We start from the raw sequence: 26,072 nt of genomic DNA, 5'->3' as shown, positions 1-26,072 counted from the left end.
CACTCACTTTCAAAATGAAAGTTTTACTCTAATGACCAATGTCAACCTGTTCTATTTGGTTTTGATTGACAGCTGACTGAATCCAAGGCAGTGGTAGACAGGGTTAAGGCGGAGCTTACAGAGCTGGAAGGGTGCTACGAAGAAAAACATGGCCAATGGGAGCGCTCGGAGGAAGCCCTGGACCAACTGACTGACGAGCTGCAGGCCAATCAGATGGCTCTGGGGGAGGGGCGGGAGAGAGTGGAACAGTGTGAAGGAACCATACAACATCTACAGCAAGAGGTAGACACACAGAAAACTCAGGTGTGTCAGTGTTATGGTTGACACTAGACCTATATAGAGAGTGGAAAGGAATAAATATCTACTGTATGTAGATATATCATCCCCATATGTATTTCATGCTACATCTTTATAACAATTTTCCTTTTCTTGAAAATTGTGGGCTATTTTGCCCTGCATTGTCTAATATCCTAACCTGAAGTAAGGACAATGCTAGCTACAATAATACATATGCCTAGTTTCATATTTATTTTAATTTGTGAGTCTCTTCGAGAAAATTGTCTGCAGTATGCCAAGTTAAATAAAAGTAATCTGAGTGACCTTTTTCATAATTGTAGCAACTATAATGATCGTTCTGTTCATGAGTTATGGGTGCAAGTTCAGTGAAATTATATTATATTGATAGCAATCCTGAGCAAAACAGAAATGACAGTGGAGGAGTGTGTGTGTGTGTGTGTGTGTGTGTGTGTGTGTGTGTGTGTGTGTGTGTGTGTGTGTGTGTGTGTGTGTGTGTGTGTGTGTGTGTGTGTGTGTGTGTGTGTGTGTGTGTGTGTGTGCCTCTGTTTGAGGATATTTACTGAGTCTGTCTACAAATGAATAATCTTTATTATGGGAAAATGTAATTTGGTTCAACTCGGCTGACAAGGTCAACACGGCGGAATGTCATTCTAATCAAATCAAATTGAATCTGTGCGTTATAAAAGAGTTAGCTGTTTGAAGAATGTCTGTATTTGATACTTTATTACATTGTGTAATGAGTTAGATGTGAGTGGGTTCTGTTGAGGAGAGGATCTCCTCTGTAGTTGGTGTTTCAGTAATTCTCTACCTCCAGTCTCACTGCACTCTCTGTTTCTGTCTGTCTGTCTGTCTGTCTGTCTGTCTGTCTGTCTCTCTGTCTAAGTCACTGTCTATCTGTCTGCTGAGTCACTGCCTGAGTCACTGTCTGTGTCCCTACATGTCTGCCTGTCTGTCTGTCAATTGAGTATCTTTCTATGATAGAGTCTATGATAAAGGTAAGTTGAGGTGTAGCTCCAGGTCATGTCCATTAGTAACAGACTGTCCTCTCCCCATAGATACTAAAGTATGAGAGTTCTCTGAAGTCCTACCAACAGAATTACTCCTACTCTGATGAGCAGTATTGTGCCTTACAAAGACAGAGACTACAACTGCAGAAGGTAGTAGCCTACATGAATAAAAACATTTGGCAAGGACCCCCCTCCACCACACACATACACACACAAAGAAGTAGAAGCAAATCTGTTGAATGAGTAACTGATGAGCATGGTGAGCCTCACAAGTTTGACAAAATGATATTCTATGTTTCAGTCTAATACTGCTATTTACTTACGTTTGTAGCTCTTTGTAAGTAGTTAAGCCTCAATGTCCTCTCCAAGTTTTGCTGTAATTTAGCCCGGAAGGATTTGAGAAAAATTATTGGTTGAAGATAGGCATATGACATTGGTCTACCTCACGTTTTGCGCTGCGCAGAAAATCAGAGATTGGAGAAGTGTTTAATATCACCCGTACTACATCCTTATGATATATTCAGTGTGTGTGTGTGAGTATATATATTTAAGCTGTAAGGCCAGAGGAGGTGTGGTATATGGCCAATATATCACGGCTAAGGATTGTTCTTATCCTCGACGCAACACGGAGTGCCTGGACACAGCCCTTAGTCGTGGTATATTGGCCATATACCACAAACCACCGAGGTGCCTTATTGCTATTATAAACTGGTTACCAACATAATTAGATATAGATATGTATGATTATATTATATAATATAATAATATATAATATAATATATATATATTTGTCTGTGTGTGTGTGTGTGTGTGTGTGTGTGTTTGGGGAGAACAAGTATTTGATACACTGCCGATTTTGCAGGTTTTCCTAGGTCTGTAATTTTTATCATAGGTACACTTCAACTGTGAGAGACGGAATCTAAAACAAAAATCCAGAAAATCACATTGTATGATTTTTAAGTAATTGTTAAGTAATTAATTTTAATTTTATTGCATGACATAAGTATTTGATCACCTACCAACCAGTAAGAATTCTGGCTCTCACAGACCTGTTAGTTTTTCTTTAAGAAGACTCCTGTTCTCCACTCATTACCTGTATTAACTGCACCTGTTTGAACTCGTTACCTGTATAAAAGACACCTGTCTACACACTCAATCAAACAGACTCCAACCTCTCCACAATGGCCAAGACCAGAGAGCTGTGTAAGGACACCAGGGATAAAATTGTAGACCTGCACAAGGCTGGGATGGGCTACAGGACATTAGGCAAGCAGCTTGGTGAGAAGGCAACAACTGTCGGCGCAGTTATTAGAAAATGGAAGAAGTTCAAGATGATGGTCAATCACCCTCGGTCTGGGGCTCCATGCAAGATCTCACCTCGTGAGGCATCAATGATCATGAGGAAGGTGAGGGATCAGCCCAGAACTACACGGCAGGACCTGGTCAATGACCATAAGAGAGCTGGGACCACAGTCTCAAAGAAAACCATTAGTAACACACTACGTCGTCATGGATTAAAATCCTGCAGCGCACGCAAGGTTCCCCCTGCTCAAGCCAGCTCATGTCCAGGCCCGTCTGAAGTTTGCCAATGACCATCTGGATGATCCAGAGGAGGAATGGTAGAAGGTCATGTGGTCTGAGGAGACAAAAATAGAGCTTTTTGGTCTAAACTCCACTCGCCGTGTTTGGAGGAAGAAGAAGGATGAGTACAACCCCAAGAACACCATCCCAACCGTGAAGCATGGAGGTGGAAACATCATTCTTTGGGGATGCTTTTCTGCAAAGAGGACAGGACGACTGCACCGTATTGAGGGGAGGATGGATGGGGCCATGTATCGCGAGATCTTGGCCAACAACCTCCTTCCCTCAGTAAGAGCATTGAAGATGGGTCGTGGCTGGGTCTTCCAGCATGGCAACGACCCGAAACACACAGCCAGGGCAACTAAGGAGTGGCTCCGTAAGAAGCATCTCAAGGTCCTGGAGTGGCCTAGCCAGTCTCCAGACCTGAACCCAATAGAAAATCTTTGAAGGGAGCTGAAAGTCCGTATTGCCCAGCGACAGCCCCGAAACCTGAAGGATCTGGAGAAGGTTTGTATGGAGGAGTGGGCCAAAATCCCTGCTGCAGTGTGTGCAAACCTGGTCAAGAACTACAGGAAACGTATGATCTCTGTAATTGCAAACAAAGGTTTCTGTACCAAATATTAAGCTCTGCTTTTCTGATGTGTCAAATACTTATGTCATGCAATAAAATGCAAATTAATTACTTAAAAATCATACAATGTGATTTTCTGGATTTTTTTAGATTCCATCTGTCACAGTTGATTTGTACCTATGATAAAAATGACAGACCTCTACATGCTTTGTAAGTAGGAAAACCTGCAAAATCGGCAGTGTATCAAATACTTGTTCTCCCCACTGTATATATATACACATACATACACAGTGCCTTCGGAAAGTATTCAGACCCCTTGACTTTTTCCACATTTGTTAGGTTTCAGGCTTATTCAAAAATGTATTAAATAGTTTTCCCTCATCAATCTACACACAATACCACATTGTGTGAAACCACGAAGGTGAAACTTCGCTCCAATCTGAGGTCTTGAACACTCTGGAGCAGGTTTTCATCAAGGATCTCTCTGTACTTTGCTCCATTCATCTTTGTCTCGATCCTGACTAGTCTCCCAGTCCCTGCCACTGAAAAACATCCCCATTGCATGATGCTGCCACCACCATGCTTCACCATAGGGATGGTGGCAGGTTTTCTCCAGACGTGACGCTTGGCTTGAATACTTTCCGAAAGCACTGTATATGAGCTCAACATGACTTCAAGAGACAGGTTGGAATGTCTGACTGAAATATGGGACACATCCACCTTTTTTTTCTGAATTAGTGGTGTTTGAATTTGATGATAAAATGGAGGACATAATTGTTTTGGTTGCGGGACAAAGGGCCAAAATGCGTAACGGTCCCGCACAATCCAGGAGGTGGTCACCCTAACTGTACTGAAACTTAACAGTTAAACCAATGGGCATCAATCGAGCAGAGCAGTTTTGGGAGCATATAGCAGTGTGCATATAGCAGTATGTCACCAGCAAGTTATTTTTCAGAATACCAGTACCACCATCCCTATAAATAATAATGTGTATTGACTTCTCAACAGCAATCCACAGAGCAGGTAGAGCGCTTGGCCAATTGTGAACAGGCCCTGCTACAGATGAGGGCCGAGTATCTTCGCAGGGAGGAGGAACTAGAGAAGCAGAGCCAGGAGAAGGCGGGACTAGAGAGAACCCTGCAATCTCTTCACCTGGACCTGGCCGCCTCCCACCGCAAACATCTGGTCACTCACACACAGCTGGAGCAGGAAGTGACACAGCTACAGGAGGAAGTGACACGCCTACAGGAGGAGCTGGTCGACACCCACGACACCTGTACACAGACACAACAGGTCAGTTAGGATTAGGAAATGTTTAGGACACCCAGGTGCTTACCCTAACCCAGGGATCTCCAACAGGTTGATTGCAGAGTAGGCTTACCTAGTAAAAGTATATCACAAGGAAGTATATAATTTGTATCTATTTGTTATCTGCAAACTCTACCATGAAATGAGCAGCAGCAGTACAGAACCATCAAAAGACCAGCACATTAGACGGCACATTCCTCACTAGCTAGATGTGCAATTAAAGGGCCGGATGCTCAATGAAAGGGGAATTATACAAAAAATGGCTTTTTGATGTGATTTAACCATTGACATGGCCTCAGAACAATCCAATTCCGTTGTTTCTGTATGAACAGTTGTAATTTTGAGCGTGAAAAAATGGTTTATGAACCATTATTTTACAAGGTATATTGATCGAAAACATAGTGTGCTACTTTCTCTTGTACACTAAGGACCTGGGGAAGTGTTGCAGGGGAGAAAAAAAGTATGTGCCTATTTGAAAGCTAGAAAATAATTAGTAGCTCACAACATTTTTCATTCAAGTAGCTCTCATACTAGAAAAGGTTGGTGACCCCTTCTGTAGCCCCTAGCTCCTACCCTATAGCCACTTGCCCCTATCAGGGTCAGCAGATTTGAAGGAACTGGAAAAATGAGATTAGTAGGCTGGGGTTTCTCTCTCCATGACTGTAGGATGCAATATAATCCTTTTCAGCCTAACAGACATGGCATATGAACCCAGATCTAAAAAATATATTCTCTCACACACACTTTTAACCCCTATCCTCCGATTGCCTGACAGAAACAAATTACCCTGCCATTAATTAAAGCTCCAAGTGGTGCCAGGCTCGGCTCAATTGACTCCAATTAACATGTGAAATGGACACTAAATTTTCAAATGAGGTTAAGTGGTGACGAGGGTGCGATAACGACTGGTGCCATGGCACTGTGCCAAGACAAAGCTGCCAGTCTCGGGCACTTGGGTGCCCTGTGTGTGGGTCTACCCCGTTAGCACAAACACATGACATGCGTGTCACACACCCCCAGCAGGCCACCTAATGACTTGTGAGGATAGCGTGTGTGTTGGGAGGATAGCGTGTGTGTTGGGAGGATAGCGTGTGTGTGTTGGGAAGATAGCGTGTGTGTTGTGAGGATAGCGTGTGTGTTGGGAGGATAGTGTGTGTGTTGGGAGGATAGCGTGTGTGTTGTGAGGATAGCGTGTGTGTTGGGAGGATAGCGTGTGTGTTGTGAGGATAGCGTGTGTGTTGGGAGGATAGCGTGTGTGTGTTGGGAGGATAGCGTGTGTGTGTTGGGAAGATAGCGTGTGTGTGTTGGGAAGATAGCGTGTGTGTTGTGAGGATAGCGTGTGTGTTGGGAGGATAGCGTGTGTGTTGTGAGGATAGCGTGTGTGTTGGGAGGATAGCGTGTGTGTGTTGGGAAGATAGCGTGTGTGTTGTGAGGATAGCGTGTGTGTTGTGAGGATAGCGTGTGTGTTGTGAGGATAGCGTGTGTGTTGGGAAGATAGCGTGTGTGTGTTGGGAGGATAGCGTGTGTGTTGGGAGGATAGCGTGTGTGTTGTGAGGATAGCGTGTGTGTTGGGAGGATAGCGTGTGTGTTGTGAGGATAGCGTGTGTGTTGGGAGGATAGCGTGTGTGTGTTGTGAGGATAGCGTGTGTGTTGTGAGGATAGCGTGTGTGTGGGGAGGATAGCGTGTGTGTTGTGATTGTCCTTTTCACGTCAGTTCACTCAGCCGTTGTCATGAAGGGACACTGTGTGCTCTAGCTCAGGGGTTCACAAACCGTTTTGCTTCATGACCCACAAATTGAGGTGTGTTTTGAGTCGCAACCCACCATAGGGGTTGAGCGTTTAAAAACACATGCACAGACCAAAGAATAAGTCAGAAATATAATCTTGGCAGCGGGGGAAAAATGTAGCAGTTTCAAAGCTAATCTCCTGTAATTGTATACATTCTGCCATGAACCTGAGAGCAACATTTTCCGTTTTTTAAGCTTATTTCCTACAATTCTACGCATTTTGACATGGCTAATGATGTGTTCTATTGCTGAAAGTCAATGTGGGCCTGATTGTCTTTCTTTTATCTTGTTGATTGTAAATTCTCAAAGATTATAGGCTATTACTTTAAAATATATATATCGACATACTTTATATCTGGTTTTAGTCGTTTAAGTTTACACTGAAAACGTTTTTCTATCCCGATAATGTATAAAAATAAAATAATTTTTGCAATGTTGTCCCGTGACCCACCTGGACCCATGAACCGCGAGTGTGTCCCGACCAACAGTTTGGGAACCACTGCTGTAGCTGACGAGCCTGTGTAATGTAACGACACATGTAAATCTGCATTAATTACATCTGCAAACATAACACATGCGTAGAGAGGGCTGTGGAGCAACTCTGATTACATGTATGGTTGATTATTATTAATGAACGATGATATATTGTGTTAATGTACATCTGAAGTTTAATGGCGCCCTAGACATAGATGAGCTTTAGTTAACATGGGCCTGTATGTGTGGACAGAGCTAGATGCTCCTTCAACATGGCTACAACACAGTAGAACAGTTAGGGAGTTGGTATTAGGGAGCAGCCAGTCTACAAAGGCAGGGCCATTGGATGTGATCCATGCGCGCAGAATGATTTTGATAATAATTCTGTATGGTATCATCTTTTATTACGTCAGTCTTTCTTTAGGGTTACTTAATAATCACCTCTGTTAATGACATAATGTTTGCCCACACTGTCGTGGGAATTCAAGTATACTGAGAGAGACTTGGACAGTTATTCAAACAATCTTTATTTAACATCGATTCATTATTGCAATAATTAAGCTTTTCCACCACAACACACACACATACACACCTTGGGACCTTTTCGACTGTTTAGATAGTAACTAACAGTCACACACTCTTTCTCTGGCCAGACCATCCAGGGGCAGGATGTCTTGCTCCAGCAAGTTGAGGAGGACCTGAAGGAAACCAAGCTGCTCCTTCAGAGGAGAACCAAGGATCTGAAGGAGGAGAAAGTCTGGGTGCAGAGGCTCAGAAAGGAGGCGCAGGAGCAGAGAGAGGAGGAACACAGACTTGGTGAGGAGGCCAGGGAGATGCTAAAGAGGAGATGCAGGGAGCTGGAGGAAGAGAAAGAGGAGGTGAAGAGGAGAAGCAGGGAGCTGGAGGAAGAGAAAGAGGAGGTGAAGAGGAGAAGCAGGGAGCTGGAGGAAGAGAAAGAGGAGGTGAAGAAGAGAAGCAGGGAGCTGGAGGAAGAGAAAGAGGAGGTGAAGAGAAGAAGCAGGGAGCTGGAGGAAGAGAAAGAGGAGGTGAAGAGGAGAAGCAGGGAGCTGGAGGAAGAGAAAGAGGAGGTGAAGAGGAGAAGCAGGGAGCTGGAGGAAGAGAAAGAGGAGGTGAAGAAGAGAAGCAGGGAGCTGGAGGAAGAGAAAGAGGAGGTGAAGAGAAGAAGCAGGGAGCTGGAGGAAGAGAAAGAGGAGGTGAAGAGGAGAAGCAGGGAGCTGGAGGAAGAGAAAGAGGAGGTGAAGAGGAGAAGCAGGGAGCTGGAGGAAGATAAAGAGGAGGTGAAGAAGAGAAGCAGGGAGCTGGAGGAAGAGAAAGAGGAGGTGAAGAGGAGAAGCAGGGAGCTGGAGGAAGAGAAAGAGGAGGTGAAGAGGAGAACCAGGGAGCTGGAGGAAGATAAAGAGGAAGCGCAGACACTCAAAGAGGCCCTGTTGGAACTACGCAGGAGTCACAGACAGACAGGTACTAATCAATCAACATATCTTTATTGTCTTAGTTGAAACGCACACCTTTTGTCTGAGAGAGAGAAAGAGAGAGAGAGTTACGTTATTGCATGTACAGTAATATACATCACCAAGGCCTGTTTGACTGAAACTGGCCCTGAATGTGTCACGAGCAGAAATAAGCCACGTCAGACTGCAGAGGAGTCGGTCTATGATTGGCTGACTGTGAGATGACAGGCAGGTAGGCGGAGTCCGGAGGAAAAAATGATCCATCACATTCTGTTTCTAGAACCCTCGCAACCGTGGAAACACTTCGATGTAAATAACATTTAATATGAGGGTTCCGGGGGAAAGAGCGATCGCAAGGGATGATGGAGGAGAGGAGAGTCTGATAGGAGAGGACAAGACAGCTGGTGATACATATAGATAGGAAAGCCTTATATACTGAAGCTTTCTCCAGCGCAGAGATAATAAGGCCTTTCCTGTCAATGTCACCATCCTGCTTTAGAGTACATCTCAATAATCCATTCACTTTTTCCAAAATAGCATGTTTCCAATGGCATACCTCACTGATCAATAAATCAATGTTACATACTGTAAGTGTTACTAAAGTTGGGCAAAAATGCATATCAGGATAAATTGCCTGAATTGATGCGATAATGATAAATAGAATGATAAGTGTATAACATGTATGTGCACCACAGTTTTTTAAAATGATCCAGTAAACTACTGCTACTAGTTTGATGGTTGTAGCCATCAATTATCCCATTAAGAGATGAATGAAGAACCCTACTACTTGAACCCTATTCATCTCTTAAAGGCCTTAACAATCTGCCTTATTCCATTTTAAACACATTTCTTTAGCACAGGCTACTTATTGTACTTGAACGATATCGGCAAAATGCCTGTGGTAAATGATCAGTATGGTCGGTGTGGATAATTTTGGGTTCATCGTCCCAGCTCTAAGTACTACTCAGTGTGTCTTTTAGTAAAGGCTTTATCATGGGCAGAATATGGTGTGTGTATATACTGATGTTGATACAATTAAAACCACTTATGAATTCTGTTCCACAATTAGAGAACAAACCAATTAACTGTTTTTACCTCGTGTGTGTGTGTGTGTGTGTGTGTGTGTGTGTGTATATCTCTTTTCCACTTTTAAACACTGATACCTCATCATGTTGATATGGAGAATATTTTTTATTTACATCCTTCATGAAATATTCACACACAGAAACAAGCATGGTTTAGCTGTAGAATGGTGCCTCTGCAGCAACTCAGATCCACTGGTTGTATATACTGTACAGTACAGGATGTAAATAGGATGTAGGATGTAAATAAACATCCTGTACTGTACAGTATATACAACCAGTGGATCTGAGTTGCTGCAGAGGCACCATTCTATTCCCTGTCTTTAACACTTGTTTGGAGTTTAAAGATGATGAAATGACCAGCATATATTTCTGGTTTTGGCCCATGGAGAGAGACATAGCAGCCCTCAAATCCATCTCCACTCACACACACACACACCCGTTACAGTGCCTTCAGAAAGTATTCAAACCCCTTGACTTTTTCCACATTTTGTTGCGTTACAGCCTGAATTTAAAATTAATTAAATTGAGATGTATTGTCACTGGCCTACACCCAATACTCCATAATGTCAAAGTGGAATTATGTTGTTAGAACATTTTACCAATTAATAAAAAATTAAAAGCTAAAATGTCTTGAGTCAATAAGTATTCAATCCCTTTGTTATGGGGTTGAATAACAAAAGGTTTGTGCTTAACAAGTCACATAATAAGTTTCATGGACTCACTTTGTGTGCAGTGATATTTGAATGAATACCCTTGTAGCCCACACATACAGATAATTGTAAGGTTCCTCAGTCGAGCAGTGAATTTCAAATACAGATTCAACCACAAAGACCAGGGAAGTTTTCCAATGCTTCACAAATAAGGGCACCTATTGGTAGAAGGATAAAAAAACAAGCATTGAATATCCCTTTCAGCATGGTGAAGATAATTAATGACACTTTGGATGGTGTATGAACACACCCAGTTACTACAAAGATACAGGTGTCCTTCCTAACTCAGTTGCCGGAAAGGAAGGGAAACGCTCAGGGATTTCAGCATGAGGCCAATGGTGACTTTAAAACAGTTACAGAGTTTAATGGCTGTTATAGGAGAACTGAGGATGGATCAACTACATTGTAGTTACTCCACAATATTAACATAATTCAGAGAGTGAAAAGAAGGAAACCTGTACAGAATAAAAAAGATTCTAAAACATGCATCCTGTTTGCAACAAGGCACTAAAGTAATACTTTTTAAAAAATTGTCAAAGCAATTTACATTTTTTCCTGAATACAAAGCATTATGTTTGGGTCAAATCCAATATAGCACATTACTGAGTGCCACTCTCCATATTTTGAAGGATAGTGGTTGCTGCCTCATGTTATGGGTATGCTTGTAATCGTTAAGGACTGGGGAGTTTTTCAGGATAAAAAAAGAAACGGAATGGAGCTAAGCACAGTCAAAATCCTAGAGGAAATCATTGTTCAATCTGCTTTCCACCAGACACTGGGAGCTTAATTCACCTTTCAGATGGACAATAACCCAAACACAAGCCCAAATCTACACTGGAGTTGCTTACCAAGAAGACAGTGAATGCTCCTGAGTGGCCGAGGTATATTTTCAGGCAGTTTTAAGTAAAAAACTGTATGGCAAGACCTGAGAGTTATTGTCTGGCATTGATCAACAATAATTTTGAAAATAATAATGTGCAAATGTTGCTCAGTCCAGGAGTGGAAGGCTCTTAGAGACTTACCCAGAAAGACTCACAGCTGTAATCACTGCCAGGGGATTCTAACATGTATTGACTCAGGGGGTTAAATACACTACATGACCAAAAGTATGTGGGCACCTGCTTGCCGAAAATCATTCCGAAATCATGGGCATTTGCTGCTATAATAGCCTCAACTCTTCTGGGAAGGCTTGCCACTAGATGTTGGAACATTGCTGCAGGGACTTGCTTCCATTCAGCCACAAGAGCATTAGTGAGGTCAGGCACTGATGTTGGGCGATTATGCCTGGTTTGCAGTCTGCGTTCCATTTCATCCCAAAGGTGTTTGATGGGGTTGAGGTCAGGGCTTTGTGCAGGCCAGTCAAGTTCTTCCACATTGAATTTGACAAACCATTTCTGTATGGACCTCGCTTTGCGCACGGGTGCATTGTCATGCTGAAACAGGAAAGGGCCTTCCCCAAACTATTACCACAAAGCTGGAGCACAGAATTGTCTAGAATGTCATTGTATGCTATAGTGTTAAGATTTCCCTTAACTGGAACTAGCCCAAACCATGTAAAACAGCCCCAGCCCATTATTCCTTTTCCACCTAACTTTACAGTTGGCACTATGCATTGGGGCAGGTAGAGTTCTCTTGGTATCTGCCAAACCCAGATTCGTCCGCCGGACTGCCAGATGGTGACGAGCCGTTCATCACTCCAGAGAACGCTCCAGGAAATGGGTTTACACTGCTCCAGAGTCCAATGGCGGTGAGCTTTACACCACTCCAAGCATTGTATGGAGTGGTGTAAGGCTCGCCGTCATTGGACTCTGGAGCAGTGTAAACCCATTTCATGAAGCTTCAATGAACAGTTCTTGTGCTGACGTTGCATCCAGGGGCAGTTTGGAACTCGGTAGTGACTGTTGCAACCGAGGACAGACTATTTTTACGCACTTCAGCACTCGGCGGTCCCATTCTGTGAGCTGGTGTGGCCTACCACTTCGCGGCTGAGCCATTGTTGTTCCTAGACGTTTCCACTTCACAATAACAACACTTAGTTGACCGGGGCAGCTCAACTGCCAATGTTGTTTATGGAGATTGCATGGCTGTGTGCTCAATTTTATATACCTATCATCAACGGGTGTTGCTGAAATAACCAAATCCACTAATTTGAAGGGGTGTCCACATACATGTCTATGCATAGTGTATATGTGACCCGATTCATGAAACTAGGCGTGCGTTGCAAGCCACGACTTCACAGGAGAGCCGATTCATGAAATTAGGCGTGCGTTGCAAGCCACGACTTCACAGGAGAGCCGATTCATGAAACTAGGCGTGCGTTGCAAGCCACGACTTCACAGGAGAGCCGATTCATGAAACTAGGCCTGTGTTGCAAGCCACGACTTCACAGGAGAGCCGATTCATAAAACTAGGCGTGCGTTGCAAGCCACGACTTCACAGGAGAGCCGTTTGAACGTAATTATAATTTTTTTAAACAAAATGCGTTTTTGAGCCCGAACACAGACAACCAAACACATTATCATTTGCACTGATTGTTGCTATTATTGTTCTAGAACACACACACACACACACACACACACACACCTAGGTCTGTGTCTGCGTATCCAGCCAGTGTGATATGAATTATAAATGTAGCCTAATAAAAAGAAAGAGAGAGAGGCAGGTAGAAGCAGAAGAAAATGACTGGTGTTACAGCAGTGTATTGATCAGTGTGTATCAAAGGAGGATGTGAGACACCAGATTACCTGCTAGTCTGAGCATTAGGTAGTGTGTTAGAGTGTTATAGCCCGGGGCTCATCTTCCACTGCCAGATCACTGTAAATACAACACTGACAGAGAGCGGGAGTGTGTGCGTGTGTGCGTGTGCGTGCGTGTGTGTGTGTGTGTGTTTTGCATCACTGGATGGAAGTAAGGCAAAGGCCCATCTGTTTTTGTAACTCCCTCAAAATAAAGAAGGAAGATACAACCCACTCAGCCAGGACACTAACTGGTTCTGGGTCTGTTCTGCTCCTACAGTCTCCATAGAAATTGACAATATTAAACCTCAATAACTGAAATAGCATTTTCTAGTTTCTGCATGTGTTGTTTGGGGTTACAGTACAAAGTCTGCTCTCCTAACCTTTGCCTGTGTGTTTGTAAACAGGAAAGCCTGTGCAGCATTAATTGCCCTCCCTGGATGGTCAGTGTGAGAGAGGTTATATTGAACTGATTCCTGATGAATGTGAATCAACCTGAGATGCATCTTTACTCGTTCTCTTTATATCGATTATTTAGATTCATAACAAACTTTTACCTTGAGATTCAGCAATCGAGCCAAGGTGGGCTGGAATAAAATAATGAAAATAAATCAAAGTCTGTTTGTGCATCGTAAAATATTTACAGGTTCCAGTTTCCTACGGCTGCAATTTAAACCGTTTGGATTCTGCAAAGCCATAAATGAATCATGGATTTATCAAGTGTTGATGTTTTAGTATTCATTTTCCCGTCCTTTTCTCTCCAGTTCTCCCACCACAATCACTGCGAATGTCACTAATAGCATCATACCCATTTCTCACCATTTTAAAATGCACACACATAAATGCAAGCAGACACATCCATGACACACAGGTGACCTGGAGTTTAGCGTTCCATATTGCATCCTGACTGAGTGGCAAAAACTGTCTAAAACAATGGTTTTAAACCCACAATGAATAAAAGGGGCGACAGAGGTTATCCGAAAATGTGTCTTTTAAGCAAATGGTGACTCGCTGAAAAACAGACGCATGAAAACGTTTTTCACAAAGAGCAAAAACCTTTATATGCTTTTATAAACATACGATGCTAAACCTACTACATGGTGGACAATATGATTTTATTCCATGTAGATAGAAGAGAAAGAGAGAGGGAGAGAGATAGAGAGAGAAAGATAGGGAAACAAAATGATTGAATGGATGGGTGCACACTTTGTGTGCTGTGTAAGGTGAGGAGTGCCATCTATTGACCGAAAGAGGAAGTGTTTCCTTTGTGTGACACAACAAAGCCCTGTTTTGACAGGGTTCATAGTGGCTAAATGTTTGTTCTCTGGCTTTGTGTGCCTTTAATGAGAAGCTACTTGCATTGTTCTCTTTTTAAATAATTTGACTGCATTTTATTTAGAGCTTTTTTTTATTTGCATCTAAGGTTCATTGCTCATCTCTTTGCTACGTACTACAATTTGTTCTTTAGGGATAATAGTCACATACTGTATAACCTTGAATAGTTGAAGAATGCATTATACATGAACCCGCACTTACGTTTTAATATAAAGATGATGGGTTATTAGTTGTGGCATATAAAAATGTTTTAGAATTTATAGAAGTAATTTTCAGGGGAAGTATGAATTAATGTCTCGACAGACAAACATCTTTCAAATGTGGTTTCATTTAGCCTCCTATGCGTTCATATTGTACTGCTCCCTGTTGAACTGAAGCCAATAGTTTTCATGATGTCTCTCTCTTTCTGTCTCTCTCTCTTTCTGTCTCTCTCCCTTTATCAGTGGAGGAGCTGTCATGTCGTGGAGAGGAGGTTTGGAGGTTGGAGGGGAGTGTGAGAGAAGGAAGACAGGCAGAGGAGAGGAGGAGGTAAGAAGGGAACACAGGGAATTAACACACTTCTTCAGGTCTCAGACAAGGTTACTCTACACGCCAGCAGTACTCATATTAGAGAATGTGCATCTTGGCCTGCCCTGTACCGTGCCGTACATGAGGTCACCAAGTTCAAAGTTCACAGGTTGACCCATGTCTCTTCAGCATTGTGATGACATCAGCATAAATGCAGCATGAAATGTCTGGTGTCTGTCTGTGGTTGTGGTCTAGATCTCTGCCAGTATGGTGACCTCATCACATTAATGCAGAATCCTCCCCCCACCCTCTCTCTGCCCCCGTCTCTCTCACCCCTTCTCTCTCACCCCTTCTCTCTCTCTCCCCTTCTCTCTCCCTCTCTCACCCCTTCTCTCTCCCTTTCTATCGCTCTCTCCCTTTCTCTTTCTACTCTCTCTCTCCCTCTTTCGCGCTCTCTTTCTCTCCCTCTCTCTAAATTGTTAACATCCATATGGGCCAATAGCTAAGAGGAGTCTGTATGAGAAAAGCGCTCCCAAATGGTCATTATTCAACTAAACATGAACATGATGCTAAATGGATTTCAGCTGTTTCTGGGAAGTTCCCCATCCCATCCTCCTTCTCTTCCCCTGATTCCCCCATTATCCCCTCTATCCTCTTCTCCACCCCTCTCTCCCATCTTTTTTATAGTGAACTGAGAAGACTGTCTTTGGGTTCTTTAGCCAATTTTTAACAGATATGTACAGCACTCCTGAATATACATTGAAGTTGGTGCATATTGAGACTGTACTGTGGATGTGTATATAGCCTGTATATTTAGGTTTGCTATAGGGTCTGTATATTTACTCGTCCTATATATTGTGTGTATATTTAGCTGTGTTGTGCCCAGTCGGTCTGCCAGTGGGGTCCATGGGGGCTCCGCTGGGGCTGCCTGCTCTGGGGCTGCTCTGGGGATGGGGTTGGTCGGGAGCTTGAGGAAATGCTCATAATTTGTCGTATTGATCGAGTAACCACGGCAGCCAGTCTCTATTGAGGCAGAGCAGAAATAGACCCCCTATCGATCACATTCAGATTCCCCCCTGTTCTTACTGACACTATTCGGCCTAGTTCCAAATCAGTCCCTAGGCACTTCCCTGTGTCCTAGCCCCTTCCCTAAGCCCCCTACTACTGTGATGTTTACCTGTGTGTGTGTGTGTGTGTGTGTGTGTGTGTGTGTGTGTGTGTGTGTTGCAGGCTGACAGTGGAGAGGCTGGAGAGGCAGTCTGCAGAGCTGAGACTGGCCCTACAGCAGGCCATGGAGAACACACTCAACACACAGAGAGACAACCACACAACACAGGAACAAGTAAACACACACACCTCAACTTATATCCTTCTCTCTCTCCCTACTTCTGATTAGTCCTGTGAATTGATTAGCAGAGCATGGATTGTTTTATAAACCTAGAAAGGTACTTTGGAAGGGGCTAGGACACTGGGAAGGGGCTAGGACACTGGGAAGGGGCTAGGATACTGGGAAGGGGCTAGGACACGGGGAAGGGGAAGGGGCTAGGACACGGGGAAGGGGCAAAGAACTGATTTGGAGTGTCAGACACACTCTTTCTCTCTCTGATCAAATCAAACTTTTTTGTCACATGCGCCGAATGTGCATAGACCTTACCGTGAAATGCTTACTTACAAGCCATTAACCAACAGTGCAGTTCAAGAAGAGTTAAGAAAATATTTAACAAGTAGACTAAAATAAAAAGTAATAATAAAAAGTAACACAATAAGAATAACATTAACGAGGCTATATACAGTACCAAGTACCAAGTCAGTGTGCGGGGCTACAGGTTAGTTGAGGTAATTTGTACACGTAGGTGGGGGTGAAGTGACTACATAGATAATAAGCAGCAAGTAGCAGCGGCTTTCCTCTGACACCGCCTATTATATAGGTCCTGGAAGGGCAGGAAGCTTGGCCCCAGTGATGTACTGGGCCATTCGCACTACCCTCTGTAGCGCCTTACGGTCAGATGTCGAGCAGTTGCCATACCAGGCGGTGATGCAACCGGTCAGGATGCTCTCGATGGTGCAGCTGTAGAACCTTTTGAGGATCTGGGGGCCCATGCCAAATATTTTCTGTCTCCTGAGAGGGAAAGGTTTCCTCTTCACGACTGTCTTGGTATGTTTGGACCATAATAGTTTGTTGGTGATGTGGACACCAAGGAACTTGAAACTCTTGTCCCGCTCTAATACTGCCCCGTCAATGTTAATGGGGACCTGCAGTCCACGATCAGCTCCTTTGTCTTACTCACATTGAGGGAGAGGTTGTTGTCCTGGCACCACACTGCCAGTTCTCTGACCTTCTCCCTATAGGCCGTCTCATTGTTGTCAGTGTTCAGGCCGTACCACTGTGTGTCATCAGCAAACGTAATGATGGTGTTGGAGTCGTGTTTGGCCACACAGTTGTGGGTGAACAGGGAATAGAGAAGGGGACTAAGTACACACCCCTGAGGGGCCCCAGTGTTGAGGATCAGCGTGGCAGACGTGTTGTTGCCCACTCTTACCACCTGGGGGCGGCCCGTAAGGAAGTCTAGGATCCATTTGCAGAGGGAGGTGTTTAATCCCAGGGTCCTTAGATTAATGATGAGCTTCATGGGCACTATGGTGTTGAACACTAAGCTGTTGTCATTGAACAGCACTTCATGCCTACTGACGTGAGTACCACGGGGCGGTAATAATTTAGGCAGGTTACCTTCACTTCCTTGGGCACAGGGACTATGGTGTCTGCTTGAAACATGTAGGTATTACAGACTCGGGTCAGGGATAGGTTGAAAAGGTCAAAGAAGACCCTTGCCAGTTGGTCCGCACATGCTCTGATTACACGTTCTGGTAATCCGTCTGGCCCCGCGGCTTTGTGAATGTTGAGCTGTTTAAAGGTTTTGTTCACATCGGCTACCGAGAGCGTTATCACACAGTCATCCAGAACAGCTGGTGCTCTCGTTCATGCTTCAGTGTTGCTTTCCTCGAAGCAAGCATAAAAGGCATTTAGCTCGTCTGGTAGGCTTACATCACTGGGCAGCTCGTGTCTGGGTTTCCCTTTGTAGCCCATAATAGTTTTCAAGCCCTGCCACATCCGACGAGTGTCAGAGCCGGTGTAGTAGGATTCAATCTTAATCCTGTATTGACGTTTTGCTTGTTTGATGGTTCATCTGAGGACATAGGGATTTCTTATAAGCATCCCGATTATTCTCCCACTCCTTTAAAGCAGCAGCTCTAGCGTTTAGCTCGATGCGGATGTTGCCTGTCATCCATGGCTTCTGGTTGGGATATGTACGTACAGTCACTCTGGGGACGTCGTCGTCAATGTACTTATTGATGAAGCCGATGACTGAGGTGGTGTACTCCTCAATGCCATTGGATGAATCCCGGAACATATTCCAGTCTGTGCTAGCAAAACAGTCCTGCAGTCCTGCATCTGCCTCATCTGACCACTTCCGTATTGAGTGAGTCACTGGTACTTCCTGCTTTAGTTTTTGCTTGTAAGCAGGACTCAGGAGGATAGAATTATGATCAGATTTGCCAAATGGAGGGCGGGGGAGAGCTTTGTATGCATATCTGTGTGTGATGTAAAGGTGGTCTAGGATTTTTTTTTCTCTGGTTGCACGTGACATGCTGGTAAAAATTTGGTAGAACTGATTTAAGCTTGCCTGCATTAAAGTCCCTGGCCACTAGGAGCGCCGCCTCTGGGTGAGCATTTTCTTCTTTGCTTATGGCCTTATAGAGTTGGTTGAGAGCGGTCTTAGTGCCAGCTTCTTTCTGTGGTGGTAAATAGACGGCTATGAATAATATAGATGAGAATTCTCTTGGTAGATAGTGTGGTCTACAGCTTATCATAAGGTACTCTACCTCAGGCGAAATAAACCTCAAGTCTTCTTTAATATTAGACATTGCGCATCATCTGTTATTGATAAATAGACACACAGGCTTAAGATTATCCTCGTCTTACCAGAGGTAGCGTCTCTCTTCTGCCGGTGCATGAAAAATCCCGCTAGCGTTATATTGTCTGTATCGTTGTTCAGCGATGTCTCGGTGAAACATAAGATGTTACAGTTTTTAATGTCCCCTTGGTAGGATAATCTTAATCGTAGGTCATCAATTTTCTTTTCTAATGATTGCACGTTAGCAAGAAGAACGGATGGCAGTGGGAGTCTATTAGCTCGTCTACGGATTCTCAGAAGGCCGCCCCATCTGCAGCCCCTTTTCCTGCGTCTTTTCTTCACGCAAAAGGAGGGGATCTGGGCCTGTTCCAGGGAAAGCAGGATATCCTTCTCATCGGACTTGTTAAAGGAAAAAGTTTCTTCCAGTCTTCCATTTCTCATCCTCCTGTCAGTGTAAAGTTGGAATGTTGAATCATTCATTCTGTAGGCTAAATTATGTACCACACAGATCAGTGCTAGATTTTTTATTTTTTTTTGTATTGAACTAAAGTGTTTTTAAAAGCCAAAGCTGTACACGCACACGCACATCAATGGTTGTGTGTCTCTGCATGGGTCCAGTTCCAATCAAAGCCCTGAGGTGTTCAGTGAAGATGTTTCTGCAGCCATCTTCAAACACATCCCCATAACTGATTAGACCGGTCACACTGACACAGAGCTGATCAGAGTCATTCATGCTGTTTTTGACAGCATTAGTGATGGCTTTGTGACACACACACACACGTATGTGTACGTGTGTGTGTTTAAGTGTTTTAATGAGAGTCTAAAGTGAACTTTTTTGCTAGTTAGCGTTAGCCGCTCGTTAGTGTGTCAAACTTTTATCTCCTCCGCCTCCAGCAGGCCAGTATAAATATGGCCTGCTCTGATGTCACAGATGTTGTGTTTACTGTAAATATCAGTTCCCCATCTGAAAAGTTTAGGTCTAATTTTTATTGAGTAATTAAGTCAGCGAGAGAAAGTGCAGATTGAACCAAATGTTGTTTTTCTTGCTCAGTAGGCAATATGGAGGATCATATGGCAGAGGATTCTGAAAAGGCTTGTGTTGTCATCAGTGTGTGTGCATGTGTTTGTGTGCGTGCGTGTGTGTGTTCTTGCGTTTATATGTGTCCACTGTCCAGGTGATGGATCCTTCTGGTTAAGCCTAATGAGGTGTTCTGATGAATCAGGATGAAATGGTGTCTGAAACGGCCTCATCTGCTGCCCAGACCCCTTCAGATATATTACCTGATGGACAACCAGACCTCTTCAGATATATTACCTGATGGACAACCAGACCCCTTCAGATATATCACCTGATGGGCAACCAGAACTCTTCAGATATATTACCTGATGGGCAACCAGAACTCTTCAGATATATTACCTGATGGACAACCAGAACTCTTCAGATATATTACCTGATGGACAACCAGAACTCTTCAGATATTTTACCTGATGAACAACCAGAACTCTTCAGATATATTACCTGATGGACAACCAGACCTCTTCAGATATATTACCTGATGGACAACCAGAACTCTTCAGACATGTTACCTGATGAACAACCATAAGTAGCACTGAGTGGCGATAAATTGTTTTAGAATTACTTCAGCAAGATGACCATTTCTTTGCCAGAAAATAAGTTATTTGGTGCACGTGTGTGTGCATGTTAGCTCGTGTGTGTGTGTGTGTGTTCATGTGTTGTATACAGTAGTATTTATCTTAGTCTTACTTAGATCTGTCACAGACAGATGGCCTTGCTAAAGCCCTGCAGTAGAAACAGTAGTTAGAGGGTTAAAGGATGCTATCTGGTGTAATGAGAGAACCTCTAGTGTGTACTGAAACATATCGGTTTTGTGTGTGTGTGTTTGTGTGTGTGTGTGTGTGTGTGTGTCCTCTCCTTCTATCTCGATCCCACACAGCTCATTAGGCAGGAATCCTGTGCTTCATTTGAGAGAGGTGACGGTTGGACAGGCAAACTGGCCACTGTCTGACACATACACACGTACGGGTATCTCACTCTGATCATAGGAAATTGAGACCTGGACGCTAACTCTTTGGGGGAAAAGGGATGTGTAAAAGGTGCGTGTTCTTACCTATTTGAAGGTATTTGACCCAGGATTGATCTGTGCTAGCATGGACAGATTCTAATTTCACCACCCCTATATTTTCACTAGTCCCTCCCTCTGACCCCGGCCCTGTTTACACACCATCAGTGTTGGCGCTGGAGCGTCTTCTAGAAAGGCACAGTTGAGGCGGGACTGTTGTAGCGGGACCTAACTAACATATACTGTATGTCCGAAACAAAACCTTGAAGAAAAGTTCAAAACAAACCATCCAACTATTGATGTTATAATTTATAGGGCTTTTTCTCAGGACTGTACGGCTGTTCCCTGTGCCAGCCCAGCTCGATCGGCGAGTTCTCTTTTTCTGGCGTATATTTGCGAAACATTCTGATGAGGCTATGTGTCAGAGCAGATGTAATGAAGAAAGCCATCAGAGTCATTAATATGGCTTATCTGATCTGCCGTTGGCTCACTGGCCAAACTAATGTAGGGACATGTCATCAGCATTAAGCAGAGGAGGACTCACATGCACGCACACGCACGCACACACACACACACACACACACACACACACACACACACACACACACACACACTCATCATGATCATTACCGTTAAGTAATCAGCTCAGAGTGAGACATGCTCAGGAATTCAACCCTACACACACACACCAGATATATAATTCAGATCTCTTAGTGATGAGTATACATATTTAACTGATGTCAGCTCTGCTGGGGGGTTTTAATTGGAGAGAAAGTTTTTATAAAATTAATGTTTTATAAAAATGTGTTTAACAATAAATGTCTTCATTAATTTGATGAAGGTATCTGCTAAAATGAGCTGAGTGGTTTAAGTCTAATGGATGAAGGGTCCTCTCTCTGGTGTTGTTCTATCCACAGGACAGGTTTAGAGGTTGATTATCTCTGGTGTTGTTCTATCCACAGGACAGGGTTTAGGGGTTGATTATCTCTGGTGGTGTTCTATCCACAGGACAGGGCTTAGAGGTTGATTATCTCTGGTGTTGTTCTATCCACAGGACAGGTTTAGAGGTTGGTTATCTCTGGTGTTGTTCTATCCACAGGACAGGGTTTAGGGGTTGATTATCTCTGGTGGTGTTCTATCCACAGGACAGGGCTTAGAGGTTGATTATCTCTGGTGGTGTTCTATCCACAGGACAGGTTTAGAGGTTGGTTATCTCTGGTGTTGTTCTATCCACAGGACAGGGTTTAGGGGTTGATTATCTCTGGTGGTGTTCTATCCACAGGACAGGGTTTAGGGGTAGATTATCTCTGGTGGTGTTCTATCCACAGGACAGGGCTTAGAGGTTGATTATCTCTGGTGTTGTTCTATCCACAGGACAGGTTTAGAGGTTGGTTATCTCTGGTGTTGTTCTATCCACAGGACAGGGTTTAGGGGTTGATTATCTCTGGTGGTGTTCTATCCACAGGACAGGGTTTAGGGGTTGATTATCTCTGGTGGTGTTCTATCCACAGGACAGGGTTTAGGGGTAGATTATCTCTGGTGGTGTTCTATCCACAGGACAGGGCTTAGAGGTTGATTATCTCTGGTGTTGTTCTATCCACAGGACAGGTTTAGAGGTTGGTTATCTCTGGTGTTGTTCTATCCACAGGACAGGGTTTAGGGGTTGATTATCTCTGGTGGTGTTCTATCCACAGGACAGGGTTTAGGGGTAGATTATCTCTGGTGGTGTTCTATCCACAGGACAGGGCTTAGAGGTTGATTATCTCTGGTGGTGTTCTATCCACAGGACAGGGTTTAGGGGTAGATTATCTCTGGTGGTGTTCTATCCACAGGACAGGGCTTAGAGGTTGATTATCTCTGCAACAAAGGCTCAATTGGCATGGGATAGGTTGTTTTATTTGTGGTGGATGAGGTGAGTTTCTTTGATCACCAGGTTGAAAAGTGTTAAATAAATCCAAGCCATTGATGTTGGTTGTGTCACTGGGCCTGTCTGAATCCCCGTACTTGCGCTCTAAATAATACTCTGATTGGGTATGCAAAAATATAAACTTGAAAAATGTTTGCATGCTTTAAATGCCAGGATCATACTCATTTTGGCTTTTCATCCAGTACGAATTTGCTGCATGCTATTGTGGAAGAGTAGCATCTGTTAATAAGACCCAGGTGTGTTTGTCAACAGCTGCTGATCATAGAAGGGGATGGGCTGTACCACAATGAACGGATGTCGGAAAAACACCCAATTAAGCATTAGTTGACTTATTCTCTGTGTGAACCCTGAATATTTGTTGCTTACTGCTAACATTTCTACTAAATAATAGGTTCTAAATAGTATGTAGTATGATTAGTACACAGTATGTAACCTAGTTTTAGTAAGTAGTAGGCAAGACAGACTACGTACTGTAGGCCCATCACACTTAACCTCCATTAACATGGTCGGTGTGAACAGTTACTCTCCCCTCCCCCCAGCCTAGGAACCATCATTTAAACAAATCTGAAATGGACCAAAATACATAATGTAGCAAATGCAGTTCTTAAATATACTTTAGTTCAACCTGCATGTGGTGTCTACTGTGATCCAGCTAAGGCCTCAAAAGCAACCTTCATATTTCAAAAGGTTATGTGCCAGGTTAGTGTGTGGATTCCTCTCCTACCCAACCACCTACTCAGTGAGTATGTTTACATGCAGATCAATAATCGGATATTAAACTGATTATGGCAGTAGGCTGAGTATGGTAATAGTCATGTAAACACTTTACTCTGCTTAACTTACTCAGCAAAAGGTCCAAATCAAAGTAAGTAAACGCTGATTAAAACATCTGGTTTTCTGTGCACTCTTTCAAATTATTAATTGGAGAAATAGTTCTCACCTACAGACTTTATATGTCCGAAATCAGAATCAAATAGGCTTCGCAAAAATAACGTTCGCTGTGGTAGAACGTTTATTTTGATTGCCGATTTTCTGCATTTATTGAAGTCCCATCAGTAGTCTGATTTCAGATGTGTCCATGCAAAAAGGATTATAAGGGAAACCGTTCTTCTTGCTAAGCATGTAAACGTTTTAAACAAACTATTATATTAATCTGACTATCCACAAGAATCGTATTATTGTGTGCATGTAACCGTACTCAGTGTGAGGATTTACCAAAACACCTCTCTCAAGGCCTACCTTTCACAACACATTCTATTTTTTTTTGTGTGTGTGTATGATTTTTTGTGTCTTTTTTCCCCGATGAGACCACCATCACTGCCAATACCCCCCTGAAAACATGTGAGTAGAAAAAAACAATCTAAATGTTAAACAGGTTCCCATCTCGTGTGCGTTCACCCCCCCTCCACCTCTCTCTCTCTCCTTTCTCTTCCCTCCTCTTTTTCCCCCTTTCTCTCTCGCTCTCTTTCTCTCTCGTTCTTCATTATCATCCCCTGACACCGGTGGAAACAAAGGATCCGTGTGTAATTTAGTCTTAATCATAACACCGTCCCTTCACAGCCATCCAGCCAGTCAGAGCGAGACCGCACACATCAGCCAGCCAGGAGAGAGATGCTCATGTGAAACCGGTCTCTTTAGGACTGGTAGGTAATTACTGTCATTAGAACACTCCAGAGTGTGTGTGGACGTGCTGTATAATTGATGGTGAATTAATGTGTGGCAGGCAGTGGATATGAGGGATCCTTCGGCACTCAGAGAGAGGGGTCTGCTGTCATGCCTGGGGTTCTTGGTGCTACAGTGTATGTGTTAGAAACACAGAACCCCAAAACAGGCTCTGCCAGTGGGGGGGCAACATTTCTCTGCCCAAAATCTGTTTTTGTATGGGGGGCAATGAGAGAGTGTCGAATTTAGTCAGGATAAACATGAATTGCTATTTTGATATGTGAGGCTGAAATGATCTAATAGAAGTTTGGTAATGCTTAGGTTGTTACCAATGTACTGATGTATAAGTGTGATGCACATGACATCCCAGCAACTTGGAGAAAAAACACTTCATATTGGAGTTGTCCCTGTTGAAATTTGAATATTCATGAGGCTGACATAGCATCTCACTCTCCATTGAATACAGACAGTTGACATCAACACCCCTCATCAAATATTCAAAAAAGTATTGGAATAACGAGATGTATCCCTCAATGCAAAGAGAGGAGTAGGCGGGTGCTTGACAGCCCGCCGTTCTGCTCTGGACGACAAATCCCGGTAACACTTTACTTGACACCCAGCGTCATAACCATGTCATAACAACTGACATGACTTATAATAACTAAAGTCATAATATCTCATAATATGGTCAGAACATTGTCATGACCCATACACCTGTTGTGACATATATTGCATTATTTTATGGATGGTTATGACACCTACATAAGAGTGTCAACCCTGCCAAGAAGTTTCCTTTCGTTTAAAAGGTCCTTTCTTAGGTCCTTTGTTGTACAACAGTGTGGTCTACAATAGGTCTAAATATATGTGACCGTGTGGTCTACAACAGGTCTAAATATATGTGACAGTGTGGTCTACAACAGTGTGGTCTACAATATGTCTAAATATATGTGACAGTGTGGTCTACAACAGTGTGGTCTACAACAGTGTGGTCTACAACAGTGTGGTGTACAACAGGTCTAAATATATGTGACAGTGTGGTCTACAACAGTGTGGTCTACAATATGTCTAAATATATGTGACAGTGTGGTCTACAACAGTGTGGTCTACAACAGTGTGGTCTACAACAGGTCTAAATATATGTGACAGTGTGGTCTATAACAGTGTGGTCTACAACAGTGTGGTCTACAACAGTGTGGTCTACAACAGGTCTAAATATATGTGACAGTGTGGTCTACAACAGTGTGGTCTACAACAGGTCTAAATATATGTGACAGTGTGGTCTACAACAGTGTGGTCTACAACAGTGTGGTCTACAACAGTGTGGTCTACAACAGTGTGGTCTACAACAGGTCTAAATATGTGTGACAGTGTGGTCTACAACAGGTCTAAATATATGTGACAGTGTGGTGTATAACAATGTGGTCTACAACAGTGTGGTCTACAACAGTGTGGTCTACAACAGGTCTAAATATATATGACAGTGTGGTCTATAACAGTGTGGTCTACAACAGGTCTAAATATATATAACAGTGTGGTCTATAACAGTGTGGTCTATAACAGTGTGGTCTACAACAGGTCTAAATATATATGACCGTTTTTTTAGAATATATATTTATTATTCC

At 43.3% G+C, this 26,072-nt stretch overlaps 1 protein-coding gene across 3 annotated transcripts in view; it reads left to right on the top strand.

The window, feature by feature from the left end:
• LOC110535423 (uncharacterized) overlaps positions 1-26,072 on the top strand; it is a 152,652-nt gene that overhangs the window by 92,043 nt on the left and 34,537 nt on the right. For 2 of the 3 annotated variants that reach the window (XM_090189665.1, XM_090189663.1), the window contains 6 exons: positions 73-282; positions 1,353-1,454; positions 4,465-4,749; positions 7,679-8,504; positions 14,803-14,887; positions 16,097-16,208. In XM_090189665.1, the coding sequence (XP_090045791.1) occupies positions 73-282; positions 1,353-1,454; positions 4,465-4,749; positions 7,679-8,504; positions 14,803-14,887; positions 16,097-16,208 (1,620 nt within the window). Of the gene's footprint in view, positions 1-72; positions 283-1,180; positions 1,455-4,464; positions 4,750-7,678; positions 8,505-14,802; positions 14,888-16,096; positions 16,209-26,072 lie in introns of those variants that run through there. The other variant, XM_090189666.1, reaches the window with a different exon arrangement.

This window comes from Oncorhynchus mykiss, chromosome 11, assembly GCF_057628025.1.
Source record: "Oncorhynchus mykiss isolate SJ-2025 chromosome 11, ASM5762802v1, whole genome shotgun sequence".
Classification (NCBI taxonomy): Eukaryota; Metazoa; Chordata; class Actinopteri; order Salmoniformes; family Salmonidae; genus Oncorhynchus; species Oncorhynchus mykiss.
This window is presented reverse-complemented; position numbering and strand designations above follow the sequence as displayed.